This window comes from Rhinopithecus bieti, unplaced genomic scaffold (genome assembly GCF_001698545.2).
Source record: "Rhinopithecus bieti isolate Rb0 unplaced genomic scaffold, ASM169854v2 scaffold_29830, whole genome shotgun sequence".
Taxonomy (NCBI): domain Eukaryota; kingdom Metazoa; phylum Chordata; class Mammalia; order Primates; family Cercopithecidae; genus Rhinopithecus; species Rhinopithecus bieti.
The window spans coordinates 319,384-345,606 of record NW_016813163.1 but is presented as its reverse complement, the minus strand read 5'-3'; the positions used below and the strand labels follow the sequence as shown (position 1 = coordinate 345,606).

General features: G+C 45.8%; 1 protein-coding gene across 3 annotated transcripts in view; it reads right to left on the bottom strand.

Moving 5' to 3' along the window:
• Positions 1–2,849: 2,849 nt before the first annotated feature.
• The window catches only part of NCK2 (NCK adaptor protein 2), a 77,643-nt gene continuing 54,269 nt past the window's right edge, over positions 2,850–26,223 (bottom strand). The window contains exons 3-4 of one of the 3 annotated variants that reach the window (XM_017847741.1): positions 16,620–17,341; positions 2,850–4,132 (exon numbers count right to left, since the gene is read on the bottom strand). In XM_017847741.1, coding sequence (XP_017703230.1) covers positions 3,938–4,132; positions 16,620–17,341 — 917 coding nt within the window. In that variant the 3' untranslated portion in view covers positions 2,850–3,937. The remainder of the gene's footprint in view (positions 4,133–16,619; positions 17,342–26,223) is intronic. The other 2 variants (XM_017847740.1, XM_017847742.1) reach the window with 2 other exon arrangements.

Sequence of the window (26,223 nt, the reverse complement as noted above, 5' to 3'; positions counted from 1 at the left end):
CCGCGCATGTGCCCCTGAACTTACAAGTTAAAAACACACACACACAGATGACTACCCTGTTGCCCTGCAAACTGGAGTCTGAGGAACAGCACAAGAAGGAACACATTTCCTAATGGCTGGAGGTCCAAGTGGGCTGCACTCAGCAACGGCCAGCTTCCTCAGCAGTGGGAATGCCATCTGCTGGGGATTGTGGGTTGACACAGGTTTTCTGGACACTGGTTGGCTTATTGAACTTTTGGCCAATGCTCAATAGCCACTGTGTCAGACTCGGGCTGAGAATGTTCCAGCGGGAGGTTCCAATGAGGTGGTTTAGACCTGACTTTGGGTTCTACTCTCATCTACTTGATCATTCGTGGAATACTGGTTGGCTTAGTGAACTTCTTTTTCCCACCGTCCCACCCCACTCCCAACCCCTAAGGAGAAAACAAAGATGTTTCCTACCCCAAAGAGGATCATTTTTAGGGATGTGATTTCGCCAACCACTGCAGGCAAGAAGGCCAGTGCTGAGTATGGCTGAGTGCAGCTTTTGGTTTGGGCTTCTAATGAAAGACAGCTGAACAGTTTGGTGAAGCAACTCCTCTTCAACACTCGAGGAGTCTAAACTTTAAGAAGCAGGGGTGCATTGACCCTAAGACTGCTAGGGAAGGATCACACTGAGGGTTTGAGGCAGTTGGCTCTTCAGGGGGGCCCTGAGGAAGCCCCTGGCTAACAGGGCACCAATGAGTTAGTTCCAAGTGAGAAAAATGTTGAGCAGATCCCTTGACACACACAGGCCACCCCTGCGGGAGTCCATCACTGTTAGGTAGCACTGGCACAAGCACCCTCACCAGGGCAGCCCCATTTGACTCGGGGGCAAACACATGCAGAGCAGAGATGCTGAGTAATTTGCTTGAAGTCCCAGGGCTGGTAAGAACAGCTGGGCACTGCCATCATGCCTGGCTTAAACAGGTACCCAAAGCCTGCAATGCCACTCCTCAAGAGAGCAGCCAGCATGTGGCAGGATGTTAGAACCAAAATAACCACATCAACGACAATCAGATACCAACAATAAACAGTGCTGCATTCCAGTAAGAAAAGGCCAAAACCAGACTCATGTTTATTGAAATGTAAGATTTAAATGATACTTTCAAACTCTTGTATCCTTTCCGTTCTGAACTTCGGTCTTAAGAAATTACCTTGGTATTCTGATGTTGAGCGGTAGGAATGGTAGAAAAGTTGATTGCAGACCCGTTTAGCACATAGAAACCAAGACACAGCTGAACTAGCACTGAAAACGATTTGGAAACATTGGTTTCAGCCATTATAAAGACTGTACGATTTTAATTTTTGATGCAGTTTGGGAAAAAAGATGGCCAGTTGTAGCTCACTAGAAACATCATTTAATGGCACTGGGCCATAAACCACACGTGATGGGCTTGGTAGTTATGCACTGTGATTCAGCAGGATGGCACGATCTTTATGTAGAAGGCATATTTAGATACAAAAAAGTGAGCAAAGTTACCTGAGTACAGAATGACTAACCTTTATTGTCCCTTGCTGTCTGTGCAAAGAGGCAACAGAATAGCAAATAAGAACTATCTGTCCAGGAAATCTCCAGACAGGCAGGAAGGTTGACCCGCCTGGCCAGAGCATCAGTGGCCACACTTCAAGCCACATGGGGACCCTGCCTGGACCTCCCACTCTGACTAGTGGCTCATCACGGGACTATCAATTCACCCTCCGGTGGTCCATCTGACATCCTGGGGTGCTGGTTCCTTAATACAAAAATAATAATCTTGACCTCCCGCAGGCAGAGGACGCCCATAAGCCAGCATGTGACAAAACTGAAAATAACTGTCACCTACGAGTCTTAAATAAGTTCCCAAAGCCAAAATGTACATCTGTCTTTGGTCCTTTAATTGCTCGGCTATACCTGAATTGCTATGTGTGCATCAAAGTCATTCAGCAGTCCAGGCACTCAATATTTAGTGGGATTCCAGCATCGGGTCAAAATGTCATTCTCATTAGTGGGACCAAGAGTCTGGAGGAACTGGGTTTTCCCTGGATGTATTCTGTCTCATGTAATGATCTCCCTTACTCACCTGAATGTCTATTCACAATAACTGGGTGCCACCAACCCCAGGTATAAGACACCAGACTTCTAATTTATTATAATCTAAGGCAACAAAAAGATACAATCTCCTCACAGGTAACTCGCATGGCAGAGTAAGTGCAACACCTCGCTTCTCCCGAATGCCTCCCTAGGCTGGGGTTGGAAGGGTCCAGCGCTGGTGCAGATCCTTGGCTGTGCATTCTGGCTCCACCACACAGCAGCCATGTGTTGGGTGCACTGCCTGCGGGCCTCACTTTCCCCATCTATAAAATGGGGATGATCCTCATGGAGCTTTGATGAGGAACAAATGGGAGTGCAGTGCATGGCGCAGAGGGAGCGCCTGATACGTGATTGACCTAGGAGGGCACAAATGCCAAGTCATGTGACTCTGCACCCCCAAGGCCTGGCGCATCAATATAAATGCTCCCAATTGAGAGGACAAATTGAGAGTCAGCCATGGGGGACACACGCTATGAGAGCGCTGGCTGCCAAGAGTTCAGCAACATATTTCTAAACAAATGCTTTCCAAAGAGCAAAGTTCAGACCAAGCTTGAGATTCTGGGTTCCCCTGGAGTTTCACTAATTAAAACTCATTATTTCAATATACAAAAATGTGGGGGTAGAAAATGAAAACACACAAGTAATAAATGTTAAGCTGTTCTCTAAAAATGATTCCCACTCTGCAATGAGTGAATGCTTCAGTAATTACTCTCCCATGACTGAGTCGGCGTTTTCCCAAAGAGAAATACACACAGAGCCTTGTCATAATACTTTTTTTTTATTACAATATCCAAAAAACTGGGTATGCAAGTTTAGGGGATCTCAAGACCCCTTCTTCAATCGTAGGAATGTGCCATCTCAAGACGGTATATTTAAACTATAAAGAAGTTCAAATGTAAAGGAAAAAGAAAATGCAATTTCTTCATTAACATTCTGTGTCTCTTACTACCAATCACATACTCTTTTGTAAACCCTGAAAAATTTCCCTGTAAATAATATATATATATATAGTGTGTGTGTGTGTGTGCACGTGTGTGTGTATAAAGTGTTGGTAGCTCCCTTCCCCAAAGACCAGCTGTTTTCCTTAATCATCTGCATTAGTGTCAACAAACGGCTACAGATACATATTTCTTTGAGAATTAAATACATAATTGTGAGATTCAAACAAGCCGAAGGGCAAGAGGAAAAAGCACTATGTGGATGGCACATTTGGGGTAAATTACCAAAACATCTGTCTTTCTGAGTCACCGGTTCCCTCTTTTGCAGACTGCCTTTCCAGGAAATTCTTTATTGCAAGCACAGCCCCAAAGGCACTGGGCAGTCTCCTCACTGCCATCGCACCTGATGGTTCCAGTATTGCTATCAGCAAACGTGTCGGCTCCCTGCAGAGTCCGGGAGCCATGTAAGGGCACAGGACACTGGGCGAGGGCTGCTAGGACTGGGGCCCACCTGCTCTGCCCAGCACGCAGAGTGCCCAGGACGCGGGTGCTGCCGCTGGGTGGCCTGAGGCTCGCTCCTGCGTTCACAGGTGCCCTGCGTCTTTTTAAAGAGGGGTTCCATGAGCGGGAACGAGTTGAATGCACGAGCGCCGTTTCCGATGGAAAAGGAATAATGTGAACTCGCCCCTCTCCTCCCCTCCTCTAAAGCTGGCCGGCCGGGTGGGTTCGAGTGTGGGTGTTAGGCCTGGATGGCAAATGGGAGACAAACCGACCAAGCGACCTGAACATAAAGAGAGACTCGCGGAGAAGCCGTCGGGGCCGTCCCCACGGGAGGAGCCTCTGCCACAGGGCCGGGCGGGCAGCTCCACCATGGGGCCCGGGAGGCGAGTGTGCGGCCGGGGCGCCGTCACTGCAGAGCCCTGACGAGGTAGAGCTTCTCCCCGTGCTCGCTGGTGAAGATGGGCGCCTTTTTGTAGTGTTCCACCAGCTCGTCCATGGTGTGGAAGCGCCGCTGCCCAATGCAGTAGACATTGTCCACGAGTTGCACCTTGAAGTGTTTGTTCTTCCCTGACGCTTTAAGGGACACGGAGAAGTCGCTGGGCTGGGGAGGAAACAGAACACAGTTACAGCCAGGCCACAGCTGGGAGCTGTGTCTAAATCCATCCACATCTCCTGTGTGTCTAAATCCAAACCACCCATTCCTCAAACACTGGGTCTCTGGTTTTTTGTTTGTTTTGAGACGGAGTTTCACTCTTTTGCACAGGCTGTAGTGTAGTGGCGCCATCTCGGCTCACTGCAACCTCCACCTCCCAGGTTCAAGAGATTCTCCTGTCTCAGCCTCCCAAGTAGCTGGGATTACAGGCGCCCGCCACCATGCCCAGCTAATATTTGTATTTTTAGTAGAGACGGGGTTTCGCCATGTTGGCCAGGCTGGTCTTGAACTCCTGACCTCAGGTGATTCCCCCACCTCCCCGCCTCAGCATTCCAAAGTGCTGGGATTACAGGCATGAGCCACCACGCCCAGCCAGGTCTCTGTTTTATATCTAGAACGGCATCTGATGTTCAGAAAGACCTGGAGGCAGTCCATGATTCTGAAATTCTGAACCACAGAAAAAATAAATTCTGCTTAGCCCAGTTTCAGTGCTAAATGTGTTTTAGTTATTTGAAAAGTGCAAACTCATTATGGAATATACAGTGTTGCCCTGACTGCTGAAGAAATTTGCCGTTTTTCATTTCCCAAACTATTTTTTGATAAACTGGGAATTTATTAAGAGTGGTTTGTATGCAGGCAGTAGCTAGAAATTTTACTGTTTCTGATGTCTAACACTATTAGAAATTAAGACGTCAAAATTTTTCTAATTCTTTTTTTTTTTGAGACGGAGTTTTGCTCTTGTTGCTCAGGCTGGAGTGCAATGGTGCGATCTTGGCTCACTGCAACCTCTGCCTCCCGGGTTCAAGCGGATTCTCCTGCCTCGGCCTCCCGATGTGCCACCACGCCTGGCTAATTTTTCTAATTCTAAGCATTTGAAAATATGAACAGCAGTGGAAAATTCCGGTCGCATTTTAAACATAGTTCACAATATCCCAGAGGAAGCTGAACTATGGTTTGATTATAGATTTTATTGAAAAATATTTAAATTCTGTGATGTCAGTGCCTTATATTTCAGAATATTTTAGAAACATGTCATTATTTTAATCAAAATGCATCTTTTATTGGCCAGGTGCAGTGGCTCACGCCTGTAATCTCAGCAATTTGGGCGGCCGAGGCAGGTGGATCACCTGTGGTCAGGACTTTGAGACCAGCCTGGTCAACATGGTGAAACCTCATCTATACTAAAAATACAAAATTAGCCAGGCATGGTGATGCGTGCCTGTAATCCCAGCTACTTGGGAGGCTGAGGCAGGAGAATCGCTTGAACCCGGGAGGTGGAAGTTGCAGTGAGCAGAGATCACGCCACTGTACTCTGGTCTAGGCGCAACAGCGAACACTCGCATCTCAAAAAAAAAAAAAAAAAAAAAAAAAAAATAGTATAGTAGTGGTATAATATACACACACACACACACATATATATATATAGAGAGAGAGGTCTTTTATCTCATTTGCTGAAAAACATGCAGGAAAGAAGATACTAAATGATAAATGTTCTTTGTAAAAAATATCAAGTTTTGATCAATTCATTAAATGAATAACAATTAGTTACTAACACATGCCAGGCAGGCGGTACCCTGGATACGTGTGTGTGCATGCAGGACATATGCTCTGTGACAATCCAGTGTGGGAAGCAGATAAATAGAGGTGGACAGATGACTGCACAGGGCAGTAAGTTCTATGAAAAAAAAAAAAAGAAAACAAAACAAGAAAACAGAGTTGCATGAGAGAGGAGCAAGAGGTATTGGAGGTCTAAGTGTGTGAGCGTGTGCAGATATGAGAGGGAGTATGTGAGTATCGAGAGTGTGTGAGAGTATGTGTAGCGTGTGAGTGCATGTGTGTGAATGTGTGTGCACACACAGGTATGCACTGCGGGGCAGGAGAGCCCTCTGGACAATGTGGAGCTGAGCCTGTGCTCTCCGAGGCAGGGCTGGTAGAGACTGCTCGGGAAATTGGCACCTTGGTGAAGAAAGGGAAGCAGGTCCTGTTCTGTGGCACTAAAGAGGCAGTGTGGCTGGTGGAGTGGAGGAGGGAGTCTGGTGTCCCCTCAAGGGCCCCAGAGTAAAACTCACCTACCCAACTGGCCCCTGCCTGTGGTTCCAATCCATCAGACTAAAGGATTTCCCACCCCCAGTCCCAATGTCACTCCTGTTCATGGTGTTCTTGGGGTCATCCTCTGTCTCCTCATGATCAACTATTCTCTTAAGGCTCAGCTCAAAGGCTATCCCACTGTTAAGAAGCCTCACTGACCCCAAACAAGGTAAATCCTCTACCCACTGGCTTGGTAGGTAGCATCAGGTTCATGCCTGGCCAGTGGCAGGACCGCAGCTTAACATCTGAAATTTTTCATGGAATTCCCAGACCAGCTTTCTGCTTTTCTCAAAGCCCAGGAACTTCCTGCTCTGAGGGTCCAGCAGCTCGGCCCCGCTCTGCGACCTCCCAGCAGGACCTGAGACAGTTAACAAAGGCCTAGGCCGTTGTCTATTACAGAGTTCACAAAAGCCCAAATATGTTTGATAAGAAGTGTGCAACTCTTGCAAAACAAGGAATCACTCCATTTATGCCACTGACAACTCAGGGGAATGAGTGTCGGAGAAGACTCGAATTGTGCAAGGCAGCTGGGCTCACCCACCAGCCACAGCTGTTAACAGAAAAGAATGAAAGGAACAATTGTAAGTATAGTTTGTCTTTATGCATACCTCTGTCCCAAATAGACCAAATAAGAACAAACCTTTGAAGGGAAAAGCCCCATCTCATCGCCATGTGAGGCCCAGGGCATGCTCCTGGATGAAACTCCAGGAAGAAACCAGAAGGTTAATCTCAGATTAGGCCTCAGCCTATAGATGATTCATATTCTGTAAAGATGTATATTCTGTACTAGAAGTTGTGCCTTTAGGAAAATATGAAGGGCAGTCTCACTTATAGAGTTTACTATAAGCCAGGCTCAACTTAGAGATAAAGTGGCATCATTTTTAGTGGAGGCAGTATGGGAGTGAATCATGGTAAATATATGATACTCCCAATTTTAATTAAGCCAAATGATCAATAGATGACTTTCTACATAAGGGAAATTTGCTTTTAATTCAAGCTCCTTAATTTAACATCATGGTGTGTGTGTGCCCCTGTATGCACGCATGAGTTGTAGCAATAAAATTTTCACAGCAGAAGAGGTAATTTTTAATTTCGTGGGCTCCTGACCAGAAACCTTCAAGTTAAGGATGTAGAACCAATTTATGCCAAGCAGGAGTGCTAAAAGTTGGGGAGTGCGCTTTAATTTAAACTGAAATTTTCTGTAGGAAATCTGAAAAAGACCAATCTGTATACTAACATACACCGTTACACGTTACCACTGAACACCTCTAAGTGAAGTGTGAAGGTGAACTAGTTAAGATGTTCTCCAAGTGTGCTCTTAAGACCAGCAGCATCAGCATCCTCTGGGAACTGGTTAGGAAGCATGTTCTCAGGGGCCAGCCATGGTGGCTCACACCTGTAATACCTGCCCTTTGGGACGCCATGGTGGCAGGATTACTTGAGGCCAGGACTTTAAGACCAGCCTGGGCAACATGGCAAGACCCTATCTCTACACAAAATTTAAAATAATTAGCCAGGTGTGGTGGTGCGTACCTGTGGTCCCAGCTACTTGGGCGGTCAGGGTGGGAGGATCACTTGAGCCCGGGAGGTCAAGGCTACAGTGAGGTATGATAGCGCCACTGCACTCCAGCCTAGATGACAGAGTGAGACCCTATCTCAAAATAATTAAATAAAAAAAAGAAAAAACAAATGCAAATTCTCAGGCTCTGCCTCAGCCCTGCTGCAGCAGAAATTCTGGGGTGGAGCCCAGTCATCTGCGTTTTAACCTCTAGCACCATGTGTTTCAATAAGCCCTTCAGGGGATTCTGATGCAGTTTGAGAACTGGAAGAAAGAAAATGTGGAACAAACATCGGTAGTGTTGGAGCCCATCAACAAATGTTTGGCCACCAGAAAAAGATGGGAATGCGATTTATGGGCAAAGCAGCCCATGATGGAGGGAGTGCCAGTCTGCAGATACCTTTCTGAGTCTGTCCTGAGGACTCTGGCTCTGCTCCAGACATCTCTCATAGGGAATTTCCCCTGAAGGGACAGCTGGGACACTGCTGTATGGTCTCTTCCTTTCAGAGTGAGTCAGTCCCTGCATCTGATGGAGATGGAGTTACTCCTGACCCAAAACAACTCTGCCTCCAGAGGGAGCCAGGGAATGATTCCCATAAAAGCAACTCCATCAGTCCTGTTCTCACCTGTTGTAGTCCTTCCATGGTTGGCTTTCTAGAACAGACTTCAAGAAATCAGATGAAAAAGGACCACGCCACACTCGTTCCTCAACAAGTACGAGTACTGATAGTATGGCAGAGTACTCTACATTTAAGCTTGTCAAAGAATCTTAACACATTTTTGAAACATGCAGTCAAGATGCTGGCTGAGGCTGCAGTCATCTGAAGGCTCGACCGGGGATGCAGGCTCTACTTCCAAGGCAGTCTGCTCACATGAACCCCTGGGGGGCTCTGTAGGGCTGCCTGAATGTACTCTCAACATGGCAGCTGGCTCACCCTAAATCAACAGAGAGCAAAGAGCCAACCACAAAATGCCCATCTTGGAAGCTGCCCTCCATCGCTTCTGCCACATCTTGGTCATTAGAAGTGAGTTGCTCAGTGCAGCCCATGCTCATGGAAAGAGGGTCAGGTTCTACCTTCTGAAGCAGAGTAGTAAAGAATTTATGGACATCTTTTTAAGCCATCATAGACGGACACGACACTCATTAAGATTTTCTACGGTTGGACTAAAACCTAACTAGACTCAGTCCCTGGGTTTTGAAACATCTGCCCTTTGATTTCTCCTCTTTAATCGCCACCTTTGTGCTGCCTCCCACTGTCCACATTTCCTACACTTTCCATCTCCAAATACTGTACTTACTTGATATATAGTAATTTCTCTGTGCTGATTACTGGGCAAATTCTTCAAATTTTCAAACATCAGCCCACTTCTTCCTGTTATGTCCTTCTGTGAGTATTCCTTTTAAGGAAGGATTTTTCTGTTCTCATAGTTTTTGAATCAATGGTTCTGGAGAATGAACAATTAGTACAACCCATTCATTCGACCCTTCTTTTCAGACAGTCATTTTCCAAGTGGAATCTAAGGACAATTAACAGGTTGGTGGAAAACCAACCTCTCTCGGGGCCTCTATGATCACTGTTGTTTTTGTTTAGGCTTTAGAGTCTATGTTTGAATATAACTAAGTGCAAGAACCCTATTTAACTCCACATCCCCACACCGGGCTCAGAGTATCTGGTGTGCCACAAACGTGCAGACTTAAAATTTTCTAATTTTGACTACCTCTTCCATTACTCATTCCTTCAGGTAATTCTTACACCTCATCTCTTTGCAATTTGTGCTTGCGGTAAGTGGGTACTTTCAGAAAAGAACAGTAGAGAGCACACTCTTTGATCCCATCTCTACGGCTTCACCAGCTTGATCCATTGCCTCAAATACTTGCTGAAAAGCACCTTTGCAATTTATAAAACAGATGTCCTGATCAGATATGCCTTTCCCTCTCTCAAGATTTAATCATTGTTTTCTCATAGAAGGAAAAAAAAAAATGAATGCCGAGGATAGACTTTAATATCCTTTATTTCCTCCTCCATCCCTGAAAGCTTACGTATTAATGTGATTTTCTTCTAAGCACAATGGTCAGGAGGAAATGGGAGGAAGGGGCCTTGCTCCAGGTCCTTTTGGTTCTTTAAACCTTAAAACTTCTCCTTATCTTTCACTTTGGACTTGATGAAAAGATGAGGGTAGAAATGCCCTTTGTGTGATTCCCCAGGCCCCCCCCACAGACCCTGGACTGATCTCCAGCCATGCTGAAGTCTCCAAGCATCCATAATCTGCACATCTCCTTCTATCCCCAGAGAGAGGTCATCCTGTTGGCTTCTTATCACAAGTTGTATCATTCTTTTCTTTTGGTAAAGACATGTTTTTATTCTTCTACTTCTTTACGGAAGGCACTCTTCCATCCACAGAAGTGGTTCATTTACTTCCCAAAAGTGAGAACAAATGGGTTAGAGGCAAATCGTGATCCACTGATTAATAGTTTCTCTGTTTTTATCTCGGAAAAACTGCCTTTCAGTTTCACCATTCTATTCGGTCACCTCCCTAGTTGTCTGAGGCAGCCTTCTTTTAATCAAAATAACTCCTGTCTATACTGATGCTGCTAGCTGTCAGGTGACTCAGCGCTCTTTGTTTTTACATCAGATTCTCTCTTCCTTGCCCCAAGTGTGATGAGTCTCACCAGCATTTCCTATTCTCCTATCAATGTTCACTCTATAAAATATTTACTCTGCAGGCCTGAAGCCAGTCCACACTGACATGTTCAAATATTCATCTCATTAACTTTGGAAGTAACCTTATTTACATAAATGATGAAAAATCAATCATCAACTATAGAACAGCCCTCCAAGTCCCATCTACCTAATCTAGGAAAACGGAGCATTCCCTGTCCACTTTCCAGTTAGTATGCATGTGTGTGTTTAGCCCTCCCTATCCTCAAATGTATTTCCCAAAGCCACATGTAATACACCTCACTGTATAGGCCTTTAGAATATTGTCCTTGTTATTCTTTGTCTTTCCACAGTGTCATACCTTATGTGACTGAGTGACAACTTAAGTCAGAATTTTACTATATTACACAAACAGTATGCATAAAGGCTTGAATCAAGTGCATACTCCACGATGCAGTGGTTCTCAAATTGGAGCATCGGAATTATTCAGGGGTTCATAGGTTCTCAGGATTTGGAAGAAAAAAAGGACTCAGAGGGCTTCTTCAAACCAAGGTTGCAGAGCCCTACCCCAGAGATTCGAAGTCAGCAAGCTGAGGCAATCTGCATTCTAGCAAGTTTGCTGGTGATGCTGATGCTGCTGGTGTAGGAACCACACTTTGGAATGATTGCCATGGATGGTGGCTGAAGAAAATTATACACGGGTATTCTCCTGCTCGCTTGTGGCAGCATCTATGCTTGACTGCGTTATACTTCCAATGACTATACTGTAGGTGGGATTTTTAAAATGCTAAAATGCAATGCAGTAAGGAAGATGGGTGAGCAGACCAGTTTGCAAATGACTCCACCATCAGTTATTACAATGAACTAATTTAAATGGCTTTCTGTGTTATCAACTCCACAGGGATCTGAAACTCTATTTTGTTACTCTGTGCTGCTCGTGCCATGCTACAAAGGTCATGTTAAAGAAATGCTTAGTAATAGTGCCATGAGAAACATCCCCAGATAAATGAGAGACCCCACACAGAAATACAACTCAAAAGGGGAGACATATGCCCCCTGAATGAAGACAAGCAAAAAGTAAAGCCGAGATTAAAAGTTATGTGGTGATGCAAATCAAAACCACAACGAGCTACCACTTCACACCTACCAGAAGGGCCATTTTACATATATGTGTGTGTGTATATATATGTATATTTATACGTGTGTGTATATATATACACGTACACACACACACACACACACACACACACACACACACACGGCCATGTATGGCTTAATAACAGGGTATGTTCTGAGAAATACATCATCAGGCGATTTGGTCATTGTGCAAACATCAGGGTGAACTTACACAAACCTAGATGGTACAGCCTACTACACATCTAGGCGACAAGGTATGGCCTGTTGCTCCCAGGCTACAAACCTGCACAACATGTTACTGTACTCAGCACTGTAGGACACTGTAACACAATGGTGTTCTGTAAACCAGAGAGATGTCTAAATCTATAAGACAACATAGTCACGGATTTTTTTGCAGCCACAGCTGCAATTTTAACCCCAGTGCGTGACAACCGTGGAGAACTCCCAGAACGAGGCCAGCACAACTCCACCTTCTGGGAAAAACCAAGAGCCATGGTCCCTAAAGAAATTATGAGCCTCTTACTGACCAGGTTTGCTACTGATTGTATTAAAAGCACTCGCTTTTAGCAAGACGCCTGTGTTCACAGATCCCAGTAAAGGATGCATTGCTTGGTGTGTTTTAAAGGTCAGCATTGAAGAGCCAGCCAGAATGAGAAGGCAGAATCAGAATCAGGTGATGAGCACTAAAGTTCGAGATAACAGCCTGCACTGCATGGTCTTGCAGGCCCTTCCATCTTCAAGAGTTAAATATGCTTAAAATTAGAACTATTACAAAAATCCAGGCTTAAAACTTCCATTTTGTACTGGGCAAAAAGCCTGGCAATTAAAAATAACTTGTTATCTTTGAAACTGGAAAGATGCCTACAGGCACTGCTCACAGCAACCTAAGGTTAAGTCATCTCAACATTAACTCATTTATGAAGAAACACCTACGGATCGCAGAGCCTAACCATGAAACCCTGGAAGCAGTTTTCACTTTGCTCTGACAACTGCCTCCTTCCAATTCACCAGCAGAAACACAGCAAGTTTATTTTCAAACTCTAAACAGTAAAAAACAAAAAAACCCAAACCAAAACAAAACAAAAAACCCCAAAAAACTCAACAGACATACACTTCAAGAGATAAATTCCACTCAACAAAAGCTATAGTTCTAAATGAAGTTCAGCTTTATGACAATATTTTTATAATTTTGGAAATGTGGTATTATGCAGAAATGGTTTTAATAACAGTCACAAGAATGTATAAAACCACCAGGAATGCATCATAGGGATCAAGGGTTTTCAAAGTGTGGTCCCCAAAGCAGCAGCATCACCACCAAGAAACGTGCTATTAATAGAAATGCAAATTCTTGGGCCCCAGACCTCCTGAATCAGTACCACTGCAGGTAGGACCCAGTAATTTCTGTTTTAACAAGCCTCGAGGCGATTCTGATACACTACACAGTTTGAGAATCATTATTTGGAGAAATGGAATGATGAAAATGCCTGAAAATAGAGTTTTGGGTAGAAGTTATAATTTCTATAAGAAATAACTTTGAAAATACAGAAAGGAACTATTCTAATTACTTTACTTCCTGGCCAAACTCTTTTAATGTATTTCAAAAAACAGAAATGAAACATCCATTGACTTTTAGTATGGCCAATATGTGCGTTAAATTATCCTTAGCAGGAGAGTTTTTCTCTATTGGAAACAAATGTATTGTATGACAATATTAGTATCTAATACTATTGCAGGACATAATAAATACATGATCTCTTCGGGATCTAAAATCTTACAGAGGAAAATGGCCTCCCAGACTTGTGGCTGATGCTGTCCAGCAAGTCACCCAGGCCAGCTGTGCACCTTTTCCAACCATATCCTAGTTGTGATGTGTCACTTTCGGAACAACCTTTACAAGGAGGGGGGATGCAGCAATTAAGAAAATAAAATACTGACAACTTGTACAGTTTACCAGAAACCCAGTAAAGGGTTACTGTTCATTTTAAGTACAGCTTTCTAGCCACATCCATAGAATCAATGTGGACAAAATGTAATATAAAAGGATTTATGAGGGACATACACAGGGTGAGTAGGATTTCTGAGTTATCTGGATTCAAGCAGGTATAGCTCACAGGTGAAGGTATGGTAACGAAATATGGAGAATAAGCACCAACAATATATCACCTTTAGCTGCTAAGGATAAACGACAATTGTAGATGAGAGAGGAGAGCGACGGAGGAGGAAGAAATGGAAGAACAAGCAGTAGGCACTGAAGTTCACGACAGGAAAGAGGGCCCAACAGGTTCGTTCATTGGTTAGTTCACTGATTCATCTAACATATCCAACAGATACTTCTGAAATACCCAGCACTTGCTGATAGTGGATAGCGCAGGATGTGGCAATGTTTGTCCTCCCTGAAATAAGCACCTCTCAATATCGTCAAGCAAGGGTCTAGCTCATTTACACTGCAGTCACTCAGGGTATTTTAAAAACTGATACGCATGTTGAAGATCCATTTCAAAAGAAACAGCTGTGCTTATCCAGAAGCCAGGCTTCATGTGGTAACCTCAATTAAAGGCCCAGGCCCAAAGATTCCAAGAGAAAAGGAAATTAAATGAAGATGCCTGCCTTTGAGTCCTGCAGGGAGGCTGAACCCCTCAGAAACCTTTCCATCCTGGCATGCTGTGAAGGAATTATGTCAGATCATGAACCTAAGGGCTCTTGGTGGCCTGGTGGTGGCTGTGAAAGCCAGCTCTAACCTGGGAAATGCCAAAATGAGCAGGAAAACACATGGGGATGGGGGGAGGCAGTGGATCGTGGGAAAAAAAACAAGCAAAGGACTTGTCCACTTGTCCACCAGGACACGTCCCTGGCAGTCACAGATGACAGCTAAGAACAGCCTCGGTCATGAACAGGAAACGCAGCAAACCTGGCCTGGTTCTGCGGTCAGGAGAAAAGAAGCCATACACCTCAGGGCTCTTGTAGAATCCCCGTGGCACAAGGCATGCACACTAACAGCTGAAAATGGCCTGTGTCACGGCAAGATCCATCAGGACAAGCTGCCCTGCACAGCATCAGGCCACGTGGAGCCTCAGACCAAGATGGTGCTGCTTTGTGTGCAGAGCCGATGCAAGTGCCAGTAAAGCCCTTTCCACCCTATATTCCTGGAATCATACATGTTGCTCCTTGACTTTCTAAGTTAGGAGAGAATGCAAAACATCTTGAAAGGCCCCCAATTAAAAAATTGTTAAAAGGAAATACAAACAATTAGTGTTTTAGTTCTTTTGAAAAAGTTAACTCATTCTCTAACAATGCAAGGCAACTGAGACAGTGGGGTGTAGAGTTCTGAGATGAAACCCAGCCTATGTATGCATCCCTCCTTATCCAAAGGGATCTGGTCCCTGAATTCAGACAACAGTGACCACCTGTGCATGTTCCACAGAAAAGCCATAGGTCCTCCCTAAGGCCAGCAACCCCGGAGAACACCTTTTTCATCTACTCTCCAAAGTCTTGCCTCTTCTCCCCAAATCTTAGGCAGAAAGAATAATGACTGGGAGCAATGTCTCCACACTGCAGGACTTCCTTCTGAGAAGTCTCTTCAAACTCAAACATTTTAAGCCAAGATCATATTTTGTGCATTATACTTAGCCCTTAAGGACTCTGGACCAAGCACTTAATATTGTAATTGGTTTTCCAGCACTTTCTCTAAGTTTCTGCTCGATTGAGTTAAAAGCGCTGCTGTCCTTAATTTGCTTAAGGCTTCAAACCCAATCTAAAGGAAGTGGTGCACAGAGCTCTCGTCATGTGAGAACAATTCAATGTGATGTCTTGCCAGGAATGATAAACTCTGGTGACTTGATAAGAAAATCTCAGAGTTCAGATTTCAGATGAAGTTAGCTTTCAGGCTGGCATTCCCGTCCAAGCACATCTAAGGCTCCGCAAAACTGATGACACCACAAAGGAGTCCAGTTTCCACCACCACGATGCTCCTTCCTCAAAGAGGAGAAGATCCCATTTGCCTTTCTCTGGAGGGCTTTGAATGCTTCTCTGATCAGTCAACAGGACTCCTGAATGTGCACTTATTTATTGTGCCAGTAACCTTTTCAGAGGACAGCAGGGGCAGCAGGTAGTACATACTTACTAGTCTTACAGTGTGTATTTAAAAATGAAATTGAAGCCTACTAGAACGAATACAATTCAAATACATCAAACATTATCTCCTAAATGCTTGTTTTGGAAGTCTCTTGATTGTAGAAGGTGTATTTGTAAAGACGTTTGCAAAACTGGTCGAATACTTCCTTCACACATGAAAAGGCTGCCTTCTGGGATGCAGGCTCCACCCCCATGCCTGAAACTCACTGCCCCCAGCCTGCCCACCGCTGGAAGTGGGTCTGCTGCCCCAGTCGAGTGGCTTCATATCTCCAACCCACTGCACACACACAAAACTCATCTCTCTCAAGAACCCTTGTTTACTTTTCAATTCATCTCGTAAGTGCTTTAAAAGCTTTTCAGAGATGAACTCAGTGGCGCTGCCTGCCGTGGCAATGACCTTGGGATTATACGGTTTACAAAGAGAAAGCAAGTAAACAACAAAAGGCGGTGTCAGAAACCAGCCACCAGTCTTGCAAAGATTGCTTTCTCTGGGAAACAGACCGAGTAGAAATAAAGTAAATCACTCGGGCCTTCTACGTCCACAGAATGGGCAACCAGGAGAGAAAATGATGTTTGAGTCTGTAAAATACAAGAGGGGGAATCTTCCGAGAGAGGCAGAACCACTTTTGTCAGCTACAAACATTTTTTTAGTTAACCTCCCACCTCCAGAAATGGACACCTACGATCCCCAAAACAGATGCAAGGAAATCACGGAGTAGCAAACATTACACTAAATTGCATTCATCTGCATCTCCCGCCTTTCTGGTGTACTCACACAATGTGAAATGGACGTGGCACACAGAGCCACTGTGCAAGCCGCATTTACTGCCTCCAGCCAGAGCTGCGGGCGCAGCGAACTTACCGAGGACTCGCTGTCCCTAATGAGGAAGTCGCCCTCCACGCCCCGCTCGTTGAGGGCGCACTCGGCCTGGTGCCGCGTCACGTTCCCGTAGTACCACTCTCTGCCCGCGAAGCGCCCGCTGGACGAGGGCCCGGTGTAGCTTATCTGTGGGGCGTGCGCAGGGTGCAGGGCAGGCCCGTCACTGAGGACCACCACGTAGTTTTTGGGGACGAGGCCCACCTGGCCCCGGGCATTTTTGCATTTCCACCACTCGGGGTCGTTCTCGGGCTTCTCGATCACCTCCATGGTCTCCCCCTTCTCGAAGTTGAGCTCCTCCTCCGTGACTGAGCTGAAGGGGTACAGCGTCTGGACCACGTGCAGCACGCGGGAGCCCTGGCCATTGCTCAGGGAGGCGCCCTTGCGCAGGCTCAGGAAGCTCGGGGACTCCGCAGCTGCCTCGTCCACCTCCTCCAGGACGTAGTTGGAGGGGAACCAGCCGATCTGCCCGTTGTAGCTGCCCCGCCACCAACCGTCGCTGCACTTCTCCATGACGGTGACACGTGACCCCTTCACCAAGGACAGCTCATCCTCCCGCTCGGCAACATAGGCGAACTTGACGAAGGCCGGGATGTTGAGGTCGTAGATGCGGTCGGCGCTGCTGCCATTGGTGGGGTACTCAGCATCCGTGCTGGGCGTGGGGGACGCGTCCCGCGCGCTGGTCTTCCTGCGCGTCTTGCCAAGGCCTGTGGAGACACAGCAAGGCTCAGTGGCGCGGGGCACTTGGGCACCACCCCACTCCCTAGCCTACCGGGATTTCCACGCAGTTTCTCTGGCGGTTAAATACAAGGGGGCACATGGACAGTGCTTACAAACTGTAATTACCATCAGAAAAATAAGGTTGCTGGCAGCTGCCTCCTGTAGTTGTGAAGTTACTTAAAGTTGAGAACTACTTAAACTGATCTATTTTACCCATAAAAACATGTCACAGGGCCAGCACGGTGGCTCACGCCTGGAATCCCAGGCTTTGAGAGGCCCAGGCGGGAGGATTGCTTGAGGCCTGGAGTCTGAGACCAGCTTAGGCAACATAGCAAGACCCTGTGTCTGCAAAAAATTAAAAAAATAAAAATAAAAAAATTAGCCACCTGTGGTGCACATCTGTGGGCCCAGCTACTGGAGAGGCTGAGGTGGGAAGATGGCTTGAGCCAGAGTTCGAGACCGCAGGGAGCCGTGATCGCTCCACTGCACTCTAGCCTGTACAACAGAGGGAGGCCCCATCTCTAAAATCAAACAAAACCAAAAAATGCGGAAGTACCACTGACACAAAAGATAATGGGAAGAGTAGAAAGTTTCCTTCTGAAATAACCATTTTTAGAGCATCCCTGTGCCTCTGAGAAAAATAAAGTGTAAATGCAGAAAAAATACCTTTTTCATTCCTTGAATGGGTGAGAAGTCAGACTAAATGAATTCAAAGACCCCTTAGAACTCTTAAGACCATCCAGTCTTAGGGAGCACAGCCTGCATAACCTGCCCTGCCCCCAGCTGCCTTGCCACTGCCTCCTCCACTCCTGGGACACTCACTGCCCTCACCTTCACCCCTGGGCAGCATAACAGCCCTAATGGGCAAAACCCATCATCTTCACCTTTCTTCTCGTCTTACAATTATTCTCTTCTTTCAAAACAGCAGACTAATTTCCCACAACAGACTGTGATGAGTGCATTAGGAAAACTTAGCTGATACCTTAAATCGAAGACACAATTTTTCATACTGTGATTCAAAGCCCACTAGTGGATCATAAAAACTAGTTTAATGGGTTGCAACCAGCCTACAGGTATGTGTTGAATTTAAGGGAATAAAGAAGAAAATTTCAGTGCATCAAACACAATTACAGTAAGTACTGTTTCTTCAGTCACAGATGTGAGTATTGAATCAGAATGAGAAACATTTCTTCCTGTGCGTGATGAAAAATGCTAGAAAAGCCCTAAGGTAAAAATGTTTTAACTGTGTTAAAATGCATGGAATTCTGGAACATTCTACGAGAGGAAAGCATGTCTGCCCCAGAGCTGGGGACACACCCCACACAGGCAGACCTGGCCTTCCTTAGCTGTCCTGAGAGATGAGTGCTCCCACCACAGCTCTGCTTTGACCTCTATCTTAACCAGTGTGGAGGTTTGGTCATTTGTAGACTCCTCAAAATGACTTCCTCAAAGCACTTCCATGGGTAGCTTCTTGTACCCCTTTCTCCTTTTCTTCCTTAAACTAGAATAAAGGGGATCAGTCCTAAGAATTACTTGTGCTTCTATCGCCTTGCTGAGTGGGCAGGAAGTCAAGAGGGGAAAAAGGCTGATTGTCCTTAATGGTGGAGAGCTGGGCCGCTGCCCCCCTGGGGCAGATCAGCCCTGCCCAGCAGACTGTCCTAGGACGTGCACCCACGCAGCACCAGGAGGCATGTGAGGCCACGTACGTTTCAGAGCAAATACACTGATTCATTTATGCTAATGTCCTCTGACATTTCTCTTTGTACCACATTTTATTCACGTGCATGGGCAACACAAGAGTACGCCAGAATATTAGAACAGGTGAAACACTTAGATCTCTACTTTGGGTTAACCCACATTATACAAAAACATAAACCTCCAAATCTGAGAACTCATCCTTTCATGGGATTTCAAATGCAGGATGGTTCAACTACACAATGAGAGCACCAGGATAACACCACAGCTCCACAATCCGGAAGGCAGGCCATCCATGAAAGCGAACTTTTTCTGTCCAGAAGGCAGTGGTGCCCGAAGTTCAAGCAGGAAGGCCTTACGGCCTTATCAAACGGCTAGCAAGCTGGGACCACCGGGGCCAGGCTGAGGCCAACTTTTATTGGCAACAATGATGTCAAGAAATAACAATGAACAATACACTTTTAATGGACCTTTGCAAACATGTAACTTACAAAAGCTATTTGAGAAAAAAACGCCTGTGGAAGAGCGGGTTTCGGAATATTCATCAGGCCATGAAAATAAAGGCGACAAGATCAGCAAAAAAGACATTAGAGAGTGGCCATCACAATATGTTATACATAATTGATACATGAATATTCTACTTTAGTGAATTCTTTCAAAAACAAAATACAGTAATTTAAATTAATTAATACAGCCACTGAGTTCCTGAGACATACCAGGCACAAACCTAGACTTTGATGGAGGGTGAAATGAGCAGACAAGCATGCTTTCTGCCTGCACAGAGCTTATACTTCTCCATTAAGACTGGAACACTGTACATAGCAAGCATGCAGCAGAAATTTTAACCTGTTTTGTTCGAATGTGATCTCTTAAGTAGTCTTTGGGGCAACTCAGAGGGTCAGTGCAGACTGACCGAGAGCTGCATGCTCTTGGTCAAATTACTTAATAAATGTCTGTGTACTGATTTTCTTACCCCCCAAATGTGAACATGTTAGTCTGCTCAGGCTACCATAATCAGTACCACAGACTGGGTGGCTTAAACAACAGACATTTATTTCCTCACGGTTCTGGAGGTTGGAAGTCCAAAGCAAGGTGCTGGCAGGGTTGGTTCCTTGCAAGGCCTCTCTCCTGGACTTGCAGATGCTGTCTTCTTCCTGTGTGTCTTCACATGGTCTTCCCTCTGAGTATGTCTGTGTTCCAATCTCCTTTTTTATAAGAACACCAGTCAGACTGGATGAGGGCCCACCCCAGTGACTTCATTTTAACTTAATCACTTCTGTAAAGGCTCCATTTCCAAACACAATCACCTTCTGAGGTCCTGGGGATTGGAACTTCATATGAATTTCAGGAAGATGCAATCTGGCCCATGACAGGCACCGGCATTCAGCTGATGCTATGAAGCACAGGAAGTGCTCTGTGGATAACAATGATTACTCTTATTAACTAAGCTGTGGCTTTCTTGTTGCTCTAAATGATATTTTACCAAAAGAAGGCCAAAGCCCTCTTTAAAAACACTTGGTCATCATCCTATCAGTGTCAGATGGCCACCAAAACAGAAAGCCTGCCTGCCAGACTTTGCCACCTGGAAAGCAAAGGTTCTTCCATGGGAGCAGTGCTGTATGTAGCTGCTGGTGCAGTGAAATTCAAGAGGCAGGTGTCTGGGGATGGAGAGGGACCTGACTTTACTGACACCTATGTTATCTAAACCCTCACAACAGTCCTGTGACAAAGTGGGCAACTTCTTCATTCATGGAAATGAGGAAACTGAGGCTACAAGAGGTCAGGGAATTGGCCCAACATACCCAGCCAGTGATGTGGCACAGACTGCACACCCAGTAAATCCCCATTTAATCCATAATAGTCAAGAAGCATAGTTCTGATAGTGACTGGCATCCAGCATGGTTTTTATGGAAAGCATTATCATCTGTAATATGATTTCTATGGGAAATGAAACTAGGACTCTCAATTGGGGTGGCAAGAATCTATTCCACTCCCTCCCTGCCTGCTTGCACGCCCAGGCGGAGAGAAACCTTTTCTCTTTCTCTACAGAATGAACAGGCCCCTGTGTCTCCAGATGGGAGAGGGGCTGAGGTTCAGATAATGAAGATTTTGGATAAGAAATGTAATACCAGTGACAGGCCAGGGCCCCAGAACAGCAGTTAACAGGTCTTGGCAGGCTGGAGGGGTACTGTGTGGGAAAGACGTCAATGGGACCAAGTTGCTGGGTTGCTGAGAAAGCAGGTCCCTTTTCTTCCCTGCACCTTCATCCTGCCCAATGGCCAGAGCCAGGGTCATCTAGAACAGAAGGGATGGGAGACCCTGAATGCTGGCATACGAAGATTTAATGTGCTCAGTCCTCCTGACTGCTAAGGATACCAGAGCAAGAAAGCTGTGGCCAGGGGGAGGGTGCCTGGGCAAGGTGTCTCAGTGGTAGGAGGGGGAGTGGGAAGAGAAAAGTGCACCAAGAGTGCAGGTGGCCTTTCTGTGTAAGAAAGGATAATTAAGTAAACTGCAACCCTAGAGTCAGGAGAGCCTTTACATGGGGGCAGGCTCAGGGGACTCAGTGATCCCTCATCCTTCTCCTCTTCCCTGGACTTCACCTGGAGCTGTGACCCAGCCAGGTGACAGCCAGGACATCTCAAAGGGAAGATTTCTGCTGCAGAACAAACAGGGATTCATGTGCGCCTGGGAGACGGGAGCACTGCAGCTGTGCGTCCTGACCGAGGGCAAGTCCCTGAGTGGTGCAGGTTCTAAGCGACCGCCTCTCTCTAATTTGAAGGCAAACTCATTACCTTGTAGGTAAAGAGGCGGCACCGGGATCCCAGTTTCCTTTCATTCTCTGTGTGGAGTTTTTCTATGCATCTCTGCTTCATCGCCTGATCCTTCATTAAAGTAAAACCACCTACTGCTTCCAGTTGTAACAGAGGCACAATTTGCACTCCAATGTGTGTTTATTTTAACAGGGTAACACAATTTTTTTCTCACAGAATTTTACATATTTTCTCCACAAGACAGACAAATCCTCACATCCACTTCTCAGACTCGGTCTGTCTTTAGCTACCATAATGAAACCATAGCCAACCAGAATATGGCAGACTGGGAGCCCCCATCGTCCGGGGCCCCTGCTCACCTGTCTGTGTCGCCTTTTGGAAGAGCACATTTGCCGGCACGTCCCTGGAGCCTGCTCACCTTGGGGTCAATAGCGAACTCCAAAGCAGGCTGCAGGCCAGGGGGATCCTTCAGGGAGATGTGAGGTAGGCGGGCCCTCACCCATGCAGAACACCCAGACAGTTTCAATTCCTCCCATCCTGCCCTGACCGAGGGATGGTGTGCGGTTGTGTGTTTTAGCAAGACTTGGGACAAGAGATGAAATGTTTTTCTTTCAATTCTCAAGTTAATCATAAAATCCTACTGCACAGAATTTACCTGGTTTTGAGCATTTTGGTTGGAGGTGTCACAGCAGCGTGCTTCAGATAAATGATACTGCGATGATCTAGAATGTGACCATTACAAAACCCTTCCAATGGCTGGCATGCTGTGTATTAGATGAACCAGCATTTTCTCACCAAGTAATGACTTTATCTACAGCTTGTTCAATAATGTTTAAACTGCTACATCTTTGCATGAAAAAGAATGAAAGAATGAAAGTTACCGTAAAAAAAAAAAAAAAAAAAAGCAAGATGCTGTTTCATGAGACATGCTCAGCAGTGAGCAGGATTTTAACTCTTACATTGAAGACTAGGCTCAGAGAGCATCTCAAGCTCTTTAAATCTATCATAAAATTATGGTGTTTAAGTTCTAGAAGAAACCTTAGAGATCTGATGGTATCTTAATTGGTTCAGGCGCCTGTAACAAAATACCGTAAACCAAGTGACTTAGAGAGTAAAATTACAGACATTTATTTCTCACAGTTCTGGAGGCTGGAAGCCCTATGTCAAGGCCCCAGGAGATTTGGTGTCTGGTGAGGGCCCATTTCCTAGTTCACGGATGGTGCCTCCTTGCTGTGTCCACATGGCAGAAGCAGCGAGGGTGCCCTTTGAGGTCTCTTTTACAAGGGCATGAATCCCATTCATGAGGGCATCACCCTCATGACATAATCACCTCCCAGCACCAGCACATTAAGGGTTAGAATTTCAACATATGAATGGGGGGAACACAGTCTGCAGCAGCTTGGCCAGTTGCAGTTCAGTCTGCAGCAGCTTGGCCAGTTGTTCTCAGGCTGCTGCTGTGGGAAATGAGTCCTGGGATCCCATGTGTGTGTGGTCCAGGGGACTGGGCGGGGCAGGAGACCCCCTACCTCCAGCACCTCCAGTAGCTGCAATGTTGTTTGCTCTACACAGGGGCCCTGGGCACTTGACAGTGTGCTCCACAAATGAGACAAGTGACAGAGGCTTGGAGAGTCTCAGCATTCGCCCGAGGTCTCCCAGACCAGTCAGCAGCCAGGTTGGAAGGCAAGGACGCACAACTCCTGAGCACAGAGCTGCCCAAGATGGACAGCAAGGAGAGCGAACAAACTCCTTAACCAAGTCACCTCCACAGGTGCCACATTAAAGACCAGCCACAAATTGTGCCATGACTTTATCTGCATTTCATAATAATAAAATAACATGTGCACTGTAGGTAATAATATTTGTTACTCGGTGAGCAGGCAGTGTAATTTTTTTTTTTTTTTTTTGAGACGGAGTCTCGCTCTGTCGCTCAGGCTGGAGTGCAGTGGCCGGATCTCAGTTCACTGCAAGCTCTGCCTCCCGGGTTTATGCCATTCTCCTGCCTCAGCCTCCCGAGTAGCTGGGACTACAGGTGCCTGCCACCTCGCCCGGCTAGTTTTTTTGTATTTTTTAGTAGAGGTGGGGTTTCACCATGTTAGCTATGCTCGATCTCCTGACCTTGTGATCCACCCGTCTTGGCCTCCCACAGTGCTGGGATTACAGGGTTGAAGATAGTATAATTTTAAGTGGCAAATAGCTGAGTTGGATTTAAAGGTAAACTACACTTTCTGCTTTTGTGGTGATTTGCAGCGTCAAGCTACTGGATCTCTGATCACAAGTTTTATTTTTATTGATAATAAGCACGTTTTAACTTTCCTGAATAAGATTACAGACATTAAAGATTGGGTTCTAATAAAAGCCTGAGTATGTCATCCATTATTAATGTCAGCAAATTTAAAGTCAAAATCTTTTATATCCTTTTTCAGATGAAGGGATGTTATAACAGACGACTTTAAAACATGCTCTGGTTGTCATCTTCCAGCTGGAGTTCTGGAGATTTCAGATAAAGTGTCAAACAAACTTGGTACTTCCGAAACATATTCAAGCCAATTCATTTAGGCAGGGTGCGCTCAAGTTTTGGGAGCTCTGTGGCAAAATCATTTAATTTTTGCTACTGATCAGATGTGTAACGTAAACCAAATTTCATCAGAAAGCTTTTATTGAAAATGCTATTTTGCTAAGAATGGAGATTATTGATCTGTAGGGATTTCCCCCACTAGAGTCAGGACCTATTATTAAAGTCAGCTAAATATTACGAAAAGCTTTTATTATTAAGTACTACGGAGATCTGGTAAGATCTGATTATGGTATAAAGTGACCAAAGCACATTTCCATTTAAGAGTTAGAATATAACTCGTGTTCAGCTCAGCTTCTAAGAGTTTTTGTGTTGTTGCATATTCATTTAATTTGCGTCTGGTTTTTTAGCTATGCTGCTAAGATCAGCTTCCACTATTCAGAGTGTGAAGGGCAAAAATTTATGATAATACTTCAATAGGTAAAGGGAAAAAACTCAGATTTACTCAACTTAAGGATTTTTTGACAGGGCGGCCACAGGAGATTAATGTAGTGGTTCTGTTGTCTTGATCTGTTCAGAACCCTTTGTCCCTTTTCTTAGTCAAACAAAATTCCTCTCTGAGAAGGGCCCCATCTCACCCCAAGCCTTCCCCCGCCTTTGCTGGCCATGGGGGAAGGCCCATGACTCATATCTGTGTAGTCAGGGCACTCCCGGGACCCTTGCTACAGTCATGGGGGAAATACCATCCCATGGAGGACACGGCCAGGGCTGCAGCAGCATCTGCCCACGCTGCAGAGGTTCATGTAAGGAGTGAAGGGCAGACGTGAGCAGGGAGAGGCTCAGACAGACAGGCCCCACCTAAGAGTTGCACCCCTGGATCCAACTGTACTTCTCCATCATCTGAGCCAACTTCTCATTTTCTTTTGTTCCCCTTCAGTTCCTTTTGAGTTGACTTTCAGTCACTTCGATTAAGAGCCCTGAAAAATTAAAACCACCCTTCCACCAGCCTCACTGCTCCTCTCCCAAACCATCCCCCTTAAACGAGCCAAACTGTTGACTCCCATCTGAAAATGTGGTATATATGGGTGAGCTGAAAAGAACACAGTGACAGTTTTTGACCAAGGGGTTTGGGTACGGGAGTGAGGGTGGTGGTGGTGGTAGATCAGCAGACATAATTCATAGCTGGGTGGCGTGCATGTTTCCTAAGCCTGAAGAATCTGGCTTAAAATATTTCAAGTCTTTCTGCTGTGCCCCATCCTTAGGAGCAGGGGCTCCCTCTGAACCAGCCAGGGCCACTACAGTGGAGCATGCCACAGTCCTCTGGAAGCCGATTTCAACACCAGTAAAAGAAGACTTAAAATATTTACTGCAAGAGTAATAATGAGAAACCTGTGATGCTGGGAGGCCACATCCATTAAGCCTCACGGACCAACACAACATAGCCTCGATTTTCTGGGGGCTCTCAGAGTTGACTTAGGGTGGGCCCACATGAATTCACTGGGGCCAGTATCTTAGGCACAGTGGTCAGAGAAAACTCTGAGAGTGGCTTATGGACTTTTGGGTACACATTGATTTCAGACAAGGTCCAATTTAAGTCGGAAGAGACTCACGCACAAATGCCATCAGCTAGCTGCTTCGGCTGACACCTATTCCTTTTGTCACATGGAGACTCAGACATGACACTGACTGCTGGCCGAAGATGATGGAACTGGGGGTGTGGCACCTGGAAAGACAGTGACCTTTCCTGGCAGCCGGGTGAGGGCACCAGATGCCGCTGGTCTGGCCCCACCCAGGGTCACAGCACACCTGCCAAGACAGGCAGAGGACAGGCGCTGCTAACGTCCACTTCCGGGAAGAGCATCAGAATGTACTCACTGCTCAACAGAGGTGT